This window comes from Portunus trituberculatus, chromosome 15, assembly GCF_017591435.1.
Source record: "Portunus trituberculatus isolate SZX2019 chromosome 15, ASM1759143v1, whole genome shotgun sequence".
Lineage (NCBI taxonomy): Eukaryota > Metazoa > Arthropoda > Malacostraca > Decapoda > Portunidae > Portunus > Portunus trituberculatus.
Genome location: NC_059269.1, coordinates 18,741,129 through 18,756,128, shown reverse-complemented (window position 1 = coordinate 18,756,128; position 15,000 = coordinate 18,741,129). Strand labels below are relative to the sequence as shown.

At 45.0% G+C, this 15,000-nt stretch overlaps 1 protein-coding gene and 1 long non-coding RNA gene across 5 annotated transcripts in view; both read left to right on the top strand.

Moving 5' to 3' along the window:
* Window positions 1-7,315, top strand: part of LOC123504059 (protein bowel-like) — a 49,486-nt gene extending 42,171 nt beyond the window's left edge. For 3 of the 4 annotated variants that reach the window (XM_045254326.1, XM_045254323.1, XM_045254322.1), the window contains one exon: window positions 3,717-5,835. In XM_045254326.1, coding sequence (XP_045110261.1) covers window positions 3,717-4,902 — 1,186 coding nt within the window. In that variant the 3' untranslated portion in view covers window positions 4,903-5,835. Of the gene's footprint in view, window positions 1-3,716; window positions 5,836-7,280 lie in introns of those variants that run through there. The other variant, XM_045254324.1, reaches the window with a different exon arrangement.
* A 4,480-nt stretch (window positions 7,316-11,795) lies between these two features.
* LOC123504173 overlaps window positions 11,796-15,000 on the top strand; it is a 100,540-nt gene continuing 97,335 nt past the window's right edge. Inside the window, exon 1 of the long non-coding RNA XR_006674733.1 lies at window positions 11,796-11,874. This is a non-coding gene — a long non-coding RNA (uncharacterized LOC123504173). The remainder of the gene's footprint in view (window positions 11,875-15,000) is intronic.

Sequence of the window (15,000 nt, the reverse complement as noted above, 5' to 3'; positions counted from 1 at the left end):
GCCCTCGCGATGTAATCCCCGCCGTCACTTTTTGTCCGCCGTGTCACTCCCTCACCCGGAGCAGTCCTCTCTTCTTCACTTCATTCTTTAGCCATCCTGCACCACCTTTCCTCCCTCCACCTGTGCATTACACTCACTCCTCACCTGCACTTATCCCATCCCTCCTGGCTCCTCAAAGCCTCCCACCCACCCATACCACACCACAACATCACCTTAACACCACCCGTATCCGGACCTCTACCTTCCTACCAGCACACAAACACACATACATCACTGCATTTCCATACTCCTAGGCGGGGCGTGGATCGGTCGCTCTTGGGACTCTAAGAAGTAATCAGAATTCTCGCTCTCTCAGTAGGAGGGTTCCAAGTGGCCGCGAGCTGAGGGGCCGACGCGGGCGCCCCTCCCCGGACGGCCGCACGCTGAGAGAAGGGATACGATTCCGGCATAAATGTTATTGTGTGGGCGCCCCTGTGAATACGAGCGGGGGGCAATTACTCGTAGGCGGCGTGTAGGGCATGAGGAGTGCTGGCATTCCTAATAACGCCGACGGAGGAAATGGTTTTGCATATCATGAATACCACATGAAGGTCCCTTGTATATTGTCTTAAATGAGACCCCCAGGCAGTGTGTTTAGGCCGTGTTGGGGGAGGGGGACCTGTGGGGGCTGGGAGGAGAGGGGAGTGGTATGAGGCATAGTGGGGAGAAAGCTTGGGGAGGAGGGGAGTGGATGCACCAGTGAATAATGGGGAACATGAAGGCTATGGGAAGAATGTGTAATAACTCGGAGGAACGAAAGAGGAGTAGTAGGAGGAGGAGAATAGTAGTAGTAATAGTAGTAGTAGTAGTAGTAGTAGTAGAGTAGTAGTAGTAGTAGTAGTAGTAGTAGTAGTAGTAGTAGTAGTAGTAGTAGTAGTAGTAGTAGTAGTAGTAATAGTAGTGGATGAAGACAAATAGTAGGAGGATTCTAGGTGTATTATAAGAATATATAGTTGTGGGACAGAGAGAGAGAGAGAGAGAGAGAGAGAGAGAGAGAGAGAGAGAGAGAGAGAGAGAGAGAGAGAGAGGCATTCTGTTCAACATAAACAGTCCTGCTTCACCACCCTCAAGTAGCTTCTCCTCCTCCTCCTCCTCCTCCTCCTCCTCCTCCTCCTCCTCCTCCTCCTCCTCCACCTTTTTCTTCTCCTCCTCAACATTACATAGGATAGCCATCAACAAACTTTCTAAATAACTAATGGCTTAAATAATAGACGATGAAAGATGAAGGAGAGAAGAAAAACAAAACAAGTGAAGGAAATGAAATGGAAACTGAGTCAGAGAAGAGAAGAGAAGGAGAAAAGACATTGGTTTAAGAAATAAGATGAAAATGATGGACGAAAGAGGGAAGAAAATGGAATAGAAGAGAGAAGGGAAGGAAAGAGAGACCAAAGGAAGGGAAGGGGAATGAGGAGGAGGAGGAAAGGAAAATTGGCCTCACGTCTCCCCTCCCCCCTTAAGAGGAGAGGTTGTTGACCTGTATACAAATAAACGTGTGTCTGTGTGTGTGTGTGTGTGTGTGTGTGTGTGTGTGTGTGTGTGTGTGTGTGTGTGTGTGTGTGTGTGTGTGTGCGCGGCGGCAGGTGATGGAAAAATAGTTACACATGATTCCTTTATTCTCTCTCTCTCTCTCTCTCTCTCTCTCTCTCTCTCTCTCTCTCTCATCGAACCTGTCATCATGCAAACTAGTCAGAGAGAGAGAGAGAGAGAGAGAGAGAGATTACCTACGTCAATTCAAGTTTCAGTAGTACATTTTGTGATTTTTAAAAGATTATTTTACATATTTTCATTTTCTTTCTTTCCGTTACTACTTCCCTCTCTGTCTTTGCTTCATTCATTCCTTCTCCATTTCTTTTCTTCTTTATTCTTTTAATTCTCGTTTACTTGTGCTCTTCTCTTTTTCTCTTACGTTATTCATATTGTTCTTAATTTATATACTCTTCATTATCTTCTCTTTTCCTCCTCCCCTCTTACATAATCCTCCTCCTCCTCCTCCTCCTCCTCCTCCTCTTCTTCCTCTTCCTCCTCTTCCTCTTCCTCCTCTTCCTCCTCCTCCTCCTCTCTACAAATATTATTGTCCTTGGGAACAGTAATTCAAATATCATAATAAAGAGAAATAATTAGAGGAGGAGGAGGAGGAGGAGGAGGAGGAGGAGGAGGAGGAGGAAGAGGAGGTGTAGTATAGAAGATTAATAACAATGTTAATGTTATTGTTACTCTTTTTAATACCTCCTTCTTCTCCTTGTCTTCTTCTTCTTCTTCTTCTTCTTCTTCTTCTTCTTCTTCTTCTTCTTCTTCTTCTTCTTCTTCTTCTTCTTCTTCTTCTTCTTCTTCTTCTTCTTCTTCTTCTTCTTCTTCTTCTTCTTCTTCTTCTTCTTTTTCTTCTTCTTCTTCTTCTATCTCCAGCACCAACGTAGGTCTCGCCGTGAGCTCCACTCGGCCAGTTCTTCCAGCGATGTTTTAGTAAGAATTAACTGCTCTCTTTGAAGCCTGATAATATGTTCTCTCCAAACCGGTTCTGTTTCTGCCGGGACGAGGAAGAATGCAGCTTGTGATGTCAGCTTCACTCTCCTCGCCAGGGAATAGAGGATACAAGATTTTTTTTTCTTTCTTTTTATTATTCTTTTTTCGCTCTCTTTCTGGTTCTCGTGTATATAATGCATTGATGTATCTCGTAGTAATTGGAGGCAAGTGCTCTGCCGGTCGTTTTGTTTCAAGTCTCGGTGTGTTCATTGCTGCAGGGAACGTAACTTGTCCTGACTTGTGTATTCTGTGGGGGAAGTTTAAGACGAGGTATGTAAATGACTGTCTAGAGATCACGGCGCCTCTTGCCCCGACTGCCGCCGTCTTCACTCACCCTTCACCTGCTGGCCAGTCTTGCTTCTGTCCGCCGCTGCCCTTACTCCCTCAGTCACTGACCTTGACGTGTGTTTGGGTGGACTTACCCGGTTGCTTATTTGCTGCGGGTCTGGACAGTTGCGGTGAAAGAGACGAGTAAAAGTAATGATTGTAAGAATGATATAGAGAGGGGGTAAGAATAATGATTGTTGCGAATGAAGACTCAATACACACTTTTCCACAGTTAGTGATTTAAGACACACACTCAAATAAGTAAATAAACATTAAAAGTACTAGAAGGTAAGGGAAGCCTGCAGGTGAGAGTCCGTCTATGAAACAAACCTATTTACATCCACTTATCATCCTTACTCATAAATTTATCTTATCTTTTAATGCTCCCTCATTACCCAGTCTTGTCTTGTTATTTACTCTACTCGTCTGTTTAAGATAACTAACTTCTTTCTATATAACTTTTAAAACTTATTCTATTAAGCTTGAATCCGTTACTTTAATGGTCGTATTCCCAGAGGTTTCAGTATCCAGGAACGTACAACAGGCTGTACTTCAAGCTGTCCAGTTATTCACAAATGTTCTACTGATTATAGTGATGGTTTAGCAAGGATCATGCTGTACCTTCACAGGCATAAGGGCTTAGAAAGAACCCAAATGAGAGAATAGTGTCTGAGAACGTGGCAGTGAATGAGCTATGTTGTAATGTAATATTGTAACATGAAGTCCTCGAATGTGTGTGTGTGTGTGTGTGTGTGTGTGTGTGTGTGTGTGTGTGTGTGTGTGCAGTCTCTTTCTCTGTACTGACACCCTTCTGTCTATGTCCCCGACAGGTATATCCACAGCAAGGAGAAGCCCTTCAAGTGCAGTGAGTGCGGCAAAGGTTTCTGTCAGAGCCGCACGCTGGCGGTACACAAGATCCTACACATGGAGGAGTCCCCGCACAAGTGTCCCACCTGCGGGAGGAGCTTCAACCAGCGCAGCAACCTCAAGACTCACCTCCTCACCCACACCGATCTGAAGCCATATAAGTGTGCCTCCTGCAGCGCCGTCTTCAGGAGGAACTGTGACCTGCGGAGGCATATGCTCACTCACTCCATCGGGGGTCACTTGCCATCCGATAAAGACGCCGAGGAGAACAAGAACGTAAACCATCATGACAACGACGCCAGTGCCTCAGGGTCATCTGCAGGAGCCACCCTCGCCTGCGACAGGACGGAGGGAGGCGGGGACTTGGAGGACGACGAAGTGGAGGAGGAAGCCGAGGAGGAGGACGAGGACGAGGAAATAGATCCCGGTCGACCTGACGATGCCTACTCCTTCTACGAGTCAGAGAAGGTAGAGGACGATGAGGAGGTGGAGGAGGAGCTGGAGGAGGAGGAGGAAGAGGTGGCTGGAGGTGTAAGAGGAGAGGAAGCGCCACCCACGCATCACCATGTTTCCAGCCTGCACGGCCAGGGGCTGGAGCTGCACCCCCGCGACTCCCATGCTCACGTCACACACACCCACAACACACTCACCCACAAAACACAGACACAAGTCACTCACACACACACGTCCGACGCCCACACCACCCACGCCCATTCCTCCCACGAGATGCTCCCCCACAGCCAGGCGCCTCTTCCCCACACCTCCCACAGCGCCTCCGACAGGGACTCCCGAATGTTAGGCCCACATGGAGCCCCGCCCGCTAGACCCGCCTCCCATCCGCACGCCCACACCCACGTCACTCCGCTGTACAGCCCCGCCCATGGCTTTTATCCCCTGGTGGGCGCCGGGGGTTCGGGTCCCGTGGGTCACCATTACCGCCCACCGCACCATGACTTGAAGCGGCCCATAGAGCAGGTAGTGGGCGCCCCGGGGCCTTCCTTAGCCTCCGCACCGCTCATTTCCATGCAGGGACCCTTACCCATGGGCGGAGGAGGCATGGGCGCCGCTCCTCGCTTCCCGTACCCACCCCACCCTCCGGAACGCCCCAAGAAGAAGGGATTTATGATCGAGGACATCATGAACGGATAAAGCTGACAGCGACACACACACACACACACACACACACACACACACACACATGTAACCCTTTTCCTCCCACGCTAGAGCCTCATCATCTAGCCTCAGAAACGCCCCGTCACGCCCACGCCCATCCACCACCACCACCACCACCACCACCACCACCACCAAAGTGCTTTTAGACATCTTGAGGGCCGTTCCTCTCTTCTGTCTCCGTCACAGTGAACTCAGCGCTAAGTGGACCTGATTAGGCGAGGCGTGAACTGTCTACGAGTCCTGGTCCGCCTTGCTTAGCCTGCCCCCACGCCGCTTCGAACCACCTGCGTCGTCACCACGGAAAGAAGACAGCCGTGGTGACTCCATTCCGTAAGGTGCCGCTGCGTTGGAGAAAAATTGAAGTTGCTGATTTTCCTTTACGTGTCAGAGATATGAGATAAGGAAACGTTACTCAGTTCACTTACAGAAATTAGAATGTTGATTGATGTAAGTGTCCAGAAGATTAGTGAAGGATGCACGCCACAAAATATGCATAATTTGATTTCTCTCTCCTAAAGAAAAAGAACATAAAAGAAAACTGGCGAAGAAAACAAAAAAATAATTGTGATATTAAAAAAAAAGAAAGGTAAAGAATAGAAGACTCAATTTACAGCTCCCTAGTAAAGTCATAATTAAAACTCTTGGTCAGTCTAGTTCCATAGGTGTCTTGATAATGTAAGTGTACGAGCGAAGGATATTTTACAGTGCTTAGTGTCGATAAAGAGCGAACACAGCAGGGAATGTTAGACCACGATCTCAGTGATGTATCAGAGAACCGATTAAACCTGCGTATGTTAGAAGGAAAGGAGGGAGAGATGAATTAAGAAGGAAGAATAAGATAAGCTAAACGGAAAGGAGAGGAGAAAAGAGAGGAGAGAAAATATAGAACAAGGAAAAAGCTAAATTCAAGGAGAGGAAGGAAAGAAAGAAGGAAAGAAAGGAGATAATAAAGAAGAACAAGATCAGCTAAATGGAAAGGAGAGGAAGAAAGAGAAGAGAGAAAATATAGAATTAGAAAAAAGCTAAATTCAAGAAGAGGAAGGAAGAAAAGGAGAGAAAGGAACAAGGTCAGTGAGATTGAAAAGGAAGGGAAAATAGAGGAGAGGGAAAATATGGAACTAGGAAAAATACTAAATTCAAGGAAGGAAAATAAAAGGAAAGAAGGTAGGAACAGAGGGAAACAGAGAGAGAGGAAGATAAGAGGGAAAAAGGGAAAGAGGGGAAAAAGAAGAAAGAAGATATAGAAACAAGAGAAACCACTTAGATTTCAAAGAGACGAAAGAGAAAATGGAGAGAGAGAGAGAGAGAGAGAGAGAGAGAGAGAGAGAGAGAGAGAGAGAGAGAGAGAGAGAGAGAGAGAGAGCACGTAGATGGAAATGAAAGAAAAAGAAAAAAAGATTACAAGAAAAAATATTTAAATCTCACCATCATCACCACCACCATCACCATCATCATCATCATCATCATCATCATCATTACAGAACAAAAAATAACCTGTCTTATTACTGTATTTACACTCACTATCCATCATCATCACCATCCAACATCATCATCATCATCATCATCATCATCATCATCATCATCATCATTATCAGTGCCAACACCATTCTCAAACTTCACGTATTTTTTTTGTTGTACTCTTATTCCACTGAAGAAGAAGAAGAAGGGAGGAGGAGGAGGAGGAGGAGGAGGAGGAGGAGGAGGAGAGGAGGAGGAGGAGGAGGAGGAGGAGGAGAAGAAGAAGAAGAAGAAGAAGAAGAAGAAGAAGAAGAAGAATTAGAAGACAAAGAGGTTAGAAGTGGTGATCTCAAGTGGTGTGTGGTGATGATAGTGGTGATGGTGAAGAAGGAGCTGTGTTGATAGCTGGATGAGGTGCAAGAGGAAGAGGAGGAGGAGGAGGAGAAGGAGGAGAAGGAGGAGAGGAGGAGGAGGAGGAGGAGATGAGGAAAAAAAGGGAGGAAGAGGAGGAGAAAATTCCATAACAGGGTGTTTTTTTTAACTAATTTATTATCTGGTGCACTTTTTCTTCTTTTTTTTCTTGTTTTTTCGACGGCATTACTTTCATTCTCTCTCTCTCTCTCTCTCTCTCTCTCTCTCTCTCTCTCTCTCTCTCTCTCTCTCTCTCTCTCTCTCTCTCTCTCTCTCTCTCTCATTTTTTCTGAACTGTCACTGGAAGAAAATTATGACTTGAATAATGACTTTTTGTACATACGTTGTGCATATTTGTAAATACAATGAAAATAATAAAAAAAGAGTTGATGCTCACTTAAGTATTATTAATTGTCCTGTGTGTGTGTGTGTGTGTGTGTGTGTGAGAGAGAGAGACAGTGGGAGGGACTTACTCAAACAATTACACACACACACACACACACACACACACACACACACACACACACACACACACACACACACACACACACACTAATACATAAACATACGCCAATGCAGGTGCAAAGACTGATTACCACCGCTGCTGCTGCTCTTTTACTACCACTATCACCACCACCACAACCACCACCATCACTACTGCTACTACTATTACTACTACTACTACAGGTGAGTCAGCGTCCTATGTTCAGGTGTGTCTTTACGCCTGTGTGTGTGTATGTGTGTGTGTGTGTGTGTGTGTGTGTCATGATCAGGTGTGTAGCTCGGCATTTTCTTTGTTATTGATATTCATGAGTCAGGTGTAGCGACAGATGTGGTAGTGGTGGAGTGATGATAGTGGATTAGTAAAAGAGCAAAAGATGGATGAAAAACAATGCGATGAGTGAAAGGTGGGAAGAGTAAAGAAAGTGTGAATGAGTGAGAGATTAATCCCTTCATTACTGGGACACATTTTTACCTTCAGGTTTGATTTACAGTTAGACCTTTTCATTGACATTAAGAAGGGTCTATGGAGATCAGAAGATTAATGGCCACTGTCTTCATTATTTTAATCCCCTATATGAGTTTCTGAAGCTCTGTAAAGTCTCCCTAATAGTAAGCAGAAGGGATACGAGACACGTCTTGGTACTGAAGGGGTTAAGGAAGGGAGGACTTGAAAAAAAATGTATATTGCATTTAGATTGATCTTTTCACTCTCCCAATTTTTCTTCTTTACTTTTTATTAGCAGTGAAGGGAAGGAGTTCCATCTGAACACCGCCTTGCAAAATTGTTCGCCCGCTTGTCATGTCTGAGCGTCTTCACACGGCCCGGCGCAGCTAAGTCCTTCACGCCTTGTTTCCTCGCAATTTATTTTACTCACACACACACACACACACACACACACACACACACACACACACACACACACACACACACACACACACACACACACACACACACACACACACACACACACACACACACACGTAATGCAACAGGTGGGCTCGTATATTAATTACACAATGCCTCAGGTAAATGTTTATTATTACACCAGATGGTTAAGCGGAGTTGCATTCACCACTACCACCTCCACCACTACTACCACTATTACCACTGTTGCCATCGCCACCACCAGCTCCACCATTACCATTACTTGATAAGAGAATGGTTCCCTCCTTTCTTCCAGTTTTCCTCTCTACCTCTCCTCCTCCCTTGCTCTCCACCTCCCTCCTCCATGACGTGTCTGCAAAGTAATAAATGAACACAGAAGCGATGAGCAGCTTTGGGGGTTTCCTGTTCTTAATTTGTTTCCCTCTCTTATTTTCTTTAATGGTTTAGTTGAGTTATTTCAGTCGACTAACTTGTTTTATGCGTTTTACTCCTGTGTGTGTGGCGGGAGTGAGTAGGAGAGCGCGTTAGGTGTGTCTGGTATTGTTGTTGTTGGTGGTGGTGGTGATTGTGGTGGTAGCGGTGGTGGTGTGTGTGATATAATTCTGTTCGTAGTAGTGGTGGTGACTGGGATAATGATAGTTGTTGTTGGTGGTGGAGGCGGTGATGGTGGTGGTGGTGGTGGTGGTGGTGAAAACTATGACCATGTACAAAGGGAGGTACCGGTGGCCGTGGTAGTGGTGGTGGTGGTGGTGGTGGTGGTGGTGGCGGAAGTGGTTGTTAATCTGAAAATATTAACTGACGAAAACTACACCACAAGCTTCCTCCTCCTCCTCCTCCTCCTCCTCCTCCTCCTCCTCCTCCTCCTCCTCCTCCTCCTCCTCCTCCTCCTTCTTCATTTCCGCCTTAGTCTCCCTCTTCGTCTTCCTTGATATCCTTTAGTTCTTACTCAAAAATAAACAAAGTGACAGTTCTAATAAATTTACGAGAAAGAGAGAGAGAGAGAGAGAGAGAGAGAGAGAGAGAGAGAGAGAGAGAGAGAGAGTAGGAAAAAAAATGAAAACCCTCCGAGTCTCGTCGTAAATCTACCGGCCAGGCCCTTACCTGTCCGAGAGGGAGCCGAGATACGTCAGGTGTGTGAGTTACTGGGAGTGACGGGCGGCCACATCACCGTCCCTTCACCCCCGCCCCTTCTCTACCCTCCCACACCCCCACACACTCAATCCACAATCATTCCTCCATAAGGCCCATCACACCCCTTCACCAGTTTTAATCCCTTCAGTACTAGGATGCATTTTCATATTTATTCTATTAGTATTTGGTGATTTTATACAGCTTCAAAAACTTATGTGGGGATTAGAATAGTGAAAACTCTAGCCATTAATCTTCTGACCTCTATAGACCCTTCGTAATGTCAATAAAACCTTCGAATCGTACCCAAAACTCAAGGTAAAAAATGCGTCCCAGTAATGAAAGGATTAAATCTCATTACTTTTTGACTGAATGTAAATTGTGTTTCTTCCTATTTTCTTCATTATTCCTCATCATTTTGTACACTTCCCTGTCATTCGCCCCAATCAATGCTTATTTCTCTTTTCTCCAAGCTGCTTCTTCACTATTCCCCGTCTCCAGGTCCCGTTGCCCTAACTGTTACTCACCCTTGACTCTCCAATTGCTAGGTTCACTTTGGTTCTGGCTCATGAAAGTTTCTAGGCGGGAGAGGTAGCACTTTTTTAATTGTCACTAATCTACTAACTAACGCTAACTCCTTTGATAAATTCTCATCACTTGAAAAGACAACGAGGAAAATAGAAAAAAGTAAGATGGATAGATAGATAGATAGATAGACAGATAGATAGATAGACAAATAGAGAGAGAGAGAGAGAGAGAGAGAGAGAGAGAGAGAGAGAGAGAGAGAGAGAGAGAGAATTCCAACCTCATACACTTGTTTTGTTCATTCACACAGATGGGGTCTTTGTACTGTTCCGTGATGAAGAATAATTAACCTGTCCTTTCACACACCTGTAACGCCTCTGTGCAGTCTTCCGGAGTTTGGATATGGAGAGAGAACATCAATCATTCTCAAATACAGATGTACGGAAAGACAAAAAGAGATCCATTCAGAAATTTCATGGTTAGGGCTGAGTCAATAAGGAGGAAGGTATATCTATGCATGATGATGTTTGATAAGCTTGCTGGCTTCTCGTTGCTATATTTACTATTTTTTTTCAGTTATTTTTGTGGACTTCTCACATACAAGTGGAGACTCTGTACCGTCCTTCACTTTTTTCTATTTCCTGAGCATGATATCCACCCTCTCTCCCTCTCTCTTCCACCACCACCACCACCACAGCGTCGCATGCCTCGCTCGCGGACTAGCTCACCTCGTCATAAACATTGCACTAGAGACCAGACCACGCTGTACATCAAAGCGAGCCTCTGGAATTCAACTCCACACACACACACACACACACACACACACACACACACACACACACACACACACACACAAGTGGAAGTGGACAAGGAGGATAAAAAGAAGAAGAAGAAGAAGAAGAAGAAGAAGAAGAAGAAGAAGAAGAAGAAGAAGAAGAATTAGACGAAGAAGAAAAAAGAAGAAGAAGAAGAAAAAAAAACCAAGATCAATAAAAGAACACAACCAGAACTACCACAACTAATGAAAAAGAAGAAAAACACTAACACCACTACCATCACCATCGCCACCACCACCACCACCACCACCACCACCACCTCCATCAACAACAACAACAAAGAACCGGCTGTGGATTTTCAGGAACCCCAGCCAGCCAGACCTCACCTGAAAATGAGAGACTGAGAGAGTATTCCAATTAACCTTGTCATCCAGTTGAGGGCCCAGCGCATCCATCCGGCAGATGATCGGTGGGCACGCAGAGGGCACGGGGCTGGGGACTCCTTCGTCAGTAGAGAGAGAGAGAGAGAGAGAGAGAGAGAGAAGGGGGGGAGAAGGAGAGAATAATGCCAGAAAGCGAGGAGGGAATAGGCATCAAAAGAGGAGATTGTATGATTTGTGACAATTGATACGTAGAGAAGAAGGAGGAGGAGGAGGAAAGGAGGAAGGAAAGAGAAAGGGGAAGGAGAAGCAGAAGTGGAAAAAAATAGGAGGAAAGGAGGAAGGAAAGGGAAACGGGAAGGAGAAGCAGAAGTGAAAAAAAAAGAGGAGAGATACTAATTTTGTTTTTGTTTTATTTTCTTTTATATTTCCTGCCACTACTACTACTCCTACAACTATTACTGCTACTACTACTACTACTACTACTACTACTACTACTACTACTACTACTACTACCTCTACTACTACTATCACTACTACTGATGGACTGCGAGTCATATAAAAGATAAAAAAAAAAAGTACAGGAGAGTTACGCATATGATATTCTCCTTTCGCATCTAGTTTTCTGTATCCTATTATCCTTCATAGTCCTTCCCTTACATAAGCAGATCACTAGATGGCAACACTGTATACTCGGAGCATCTCGAGCAAAGCAAGCGGTGAAGCAAGTCTCGAAACAACTCGAACGCTCTTTGAACCTCTCTCTCTCTCTCTCTCTCTCTCTCAGCTGCGCGTGTGTGAGTATATTTGTCGATGTAGCTAAGCTGTGTGTTTCTCGCTCCTGGTGTTCTGAGTCAAGTCTTTCCGTCTTTCCTCTATGGTGAGTAACTTTGAGTGTATGAGTGGCTGCTTGTATCCTAGACCTGCATGAGCATTTGAGATTTCACTGGTTTTTCTTCATGTATGTATATCGTCATTCCTCTTGTTATTTTACTGCCTAAACTTCTTGTTGTTGTTGTCGTTGCTATGTTGTTGTTCTGGTGGAATGAATGGATTGATTTGTGTGTCTTTATTTCATCTGCTCTGTTTGTTCTTCTTCTTTTCTGACTTTCAATATTCAGTTTCACTTCTCATTCATTCCCTTTCCACTTCTTATGTCCTCTTTCCCTGTCTCCTGCGTCACTGCATCCCCTCTCTCTCTCTCTCTCTCTCTCTCTCTCTCTCTCTCTCTTCATCTCCCTTCCTCTTCTTTGCCTGTGTCCTTTCCTTCTGCCGCTGCGTCCCGCCTTTCCTCATGCAGTCAGGCCGCATCTCTTACTTCAAACGACACCCGTACTTATGTTGGAGGCGCCGCGGGCATGGGGTGGGGCAGCGGCCAGGGAAGGAGGACCTAGAGTGCGGTGTACTGGCCTGGCCTGGGCTGAGCTGGGCTGGGTTGGGCTGGGCTGAGTTGGGCTGGACTCATGGCGCGCGCTGGTGAGGGAAATGGATCCATTAGCCATCTTGACCTTGTGCTCAGTTAAGATTTATCAGAGAGGCGTCCATCACGGGGCGGCTGTGATGACGGGGCGGCTGCCATCCATCACACCAGCCCGCCTCCTCTCTATTTTTCTTTTTTTTTATTCTCTTTCTCTCTTTCTCTCTTTTTTAAGAGATTGTTGTATTTTTTGTGTTGTTTGTTTGTCTATGTGTGTGTGTGTGTGTGTGTGTGTGTGTGTGTGTGTGTGTGTGTGTGTGTGTGTTGGGAAAAAAATGTGATGTTTCGTTCCTTATCTGATATCCCGTCTTTTTGTTATTATCATGATTCCTTCTTCATTATCCCTATTGTTGTGACCTTGGTTGCTTTCTGTAGTACATGAAAAAAGAGAGAAAAAAAAAAAACAATTACCCAACCTCAGAACCTCGAGTCCGTAAAGTTGCGAAAGAAATGCGTGTTAATTTTTCAAAGGTGACCGAAGGAACTGTATTCTCAAACGATTTATCTCAGAAGCAAAACAACCCAGACTTTAGTGGAAGTTAGTGAGGTTTTTCAAGATTACAGTAGCAGTATGAAAATTATTAGTCATCAAGAGAGAGAGAGAGAGAGAGAGAGAGAGAGAACACTGGGAACTCGACTAAATCCCTGACCTGTGGAAATAGTTGTAATGAAAGCCAGAAGCGTTTAAGAGCACGTGCGAGGGATAAAATGATGGCAGGAGAGGCTTTTAGGCCCGAGGCAGGCGTGCGGTCCTCTCTTGGCTTCAACATAGGTGGAGAGATGAGGCAAGGGAAGGAAGGAGAGGGAAAGGTTAAATGAGAGAGGAATGGAAGATGAAACGAGAGAGAGAGAGAGAGAGAGAGAGAGAGAGAGAGAGAGAGAGAGAGAGAGAGAGAGAGAGAGACTAATGATTAAACCAATACTACACCACCGCACTTATCCTCATAATAACACCAGTACAACACCATTTCTACTAGTGCTCCATATCAACACCACAACTGTACTATTTTAAGATCTTTACAGTATTTTCTCTATGTAATCTCATCACCTTTACATGCAACACCACAGAATTCCACTTTGACACCACTGGCAACACCTCTGCCAATACCACTATCAAAACTTCTTCGACACCATTGATATACCACCTTTATACCACTGTCAGCATCACCTCAACACCATTGTCAACATTCGCTGTCAACTAACCAACCCCTCTGTCAACACCACTTCAAAATCGCACCAATATCACCTCAACACCAGAGCAACACCAATGTACACAACTTCAGAACCGATCAACACCACTTCAGCCTCTTATGTCAACACCAAAGTCATCACCAGTACCAATATCACATCTCGTACCCCTCAACACCAGTTCAACACCTCGTCTAGTATTACTTTTACTTCTTCAACACCAGATTGGCTATGCTCTTACACCAGTATTTAAATTTTTTGGGTGAATATTCTCTCTCTCTCTCTCTCTCTCTCTCTCTCTCTCTCTCTCTCTCTCTCTCTCTCTCTCTCTCTCTCTCTCTCTCTCTCTCTCTCTCTCTCTCTCTCTCTCATCTTATCATGCAAGTCTCGTCCCTTTCTTTCATAATTCTTCAATCGATCACTTCTTCAGTCTATAATTTCTTACTCATTGCCAAATTCTGTACCTTTGGCCTCGGAACCTTTGGCCTCGGAACCCTCTCTCTCTCTCTCTCTCTCTCTCTCTCTCTCTCTCTCTCTCTCTCTCTCTCTCTCTCTCTCTCTCTCTCTCTGAATTCACCACGCTGTTCTTTTTCTCTTCACTTCATCCATTTATTAAAGTCACAAAGTTTATGCCACCCTAAAAATCTGTGCCTCGCTGGTGGACACAGGAAATATTGTCAATTTTCTCAGTGTTCTCTTCATCAATCTTACTCTTTGCTGTAACATTCCTGCGCTTTTGTTAACGCCGTATTTTGACCTTTTTTTTTTTTTTTCTTTTTCTTGTCATGTTACCCCCTCTACTCCTCCTCCTTCAGCTCCTACACCAGGCTCATCGTTCTCTCTCTCTCTCTCTCTCTCTCTCTCTCTCTCTCTCTCTCTCTCTCTCTCTCTCTCTCTCTCTCTCTCTCTCTTGCTTGCTTGGTTGCTTCCTAATCTTAATTTCACCAATGCAATTTACAATGCTTTATTTCGCGGCTGTTAAACGTAATGCTCAACTGCGCTAAATCATCATAATGTCCAAATCTTCTACTTGCAACCGCTCCTATTTTCTTTATGCGCAATGGGACGACATGGTAAAAGGAATGAAAGAAGAAGGAGGAGGAAGAGGAGGAGAAGGAGGAGGAGATCAAATGACACACGAAATAAGACAGTCTACGAGATGCTATCCACAGTAAGGTCCGTAAAAATGAGACGGTTCTGAGAGAAACTGAGTGAGATAATTTACAAAAGATGATTCCTCTTCCTTCTTCTCTCTTCCTCCTCTTCTTCCTCTCCTCCCTCTCTCCCCTCTCCTCTCCCACACACACACACACACACACACACACACACACACACACACAC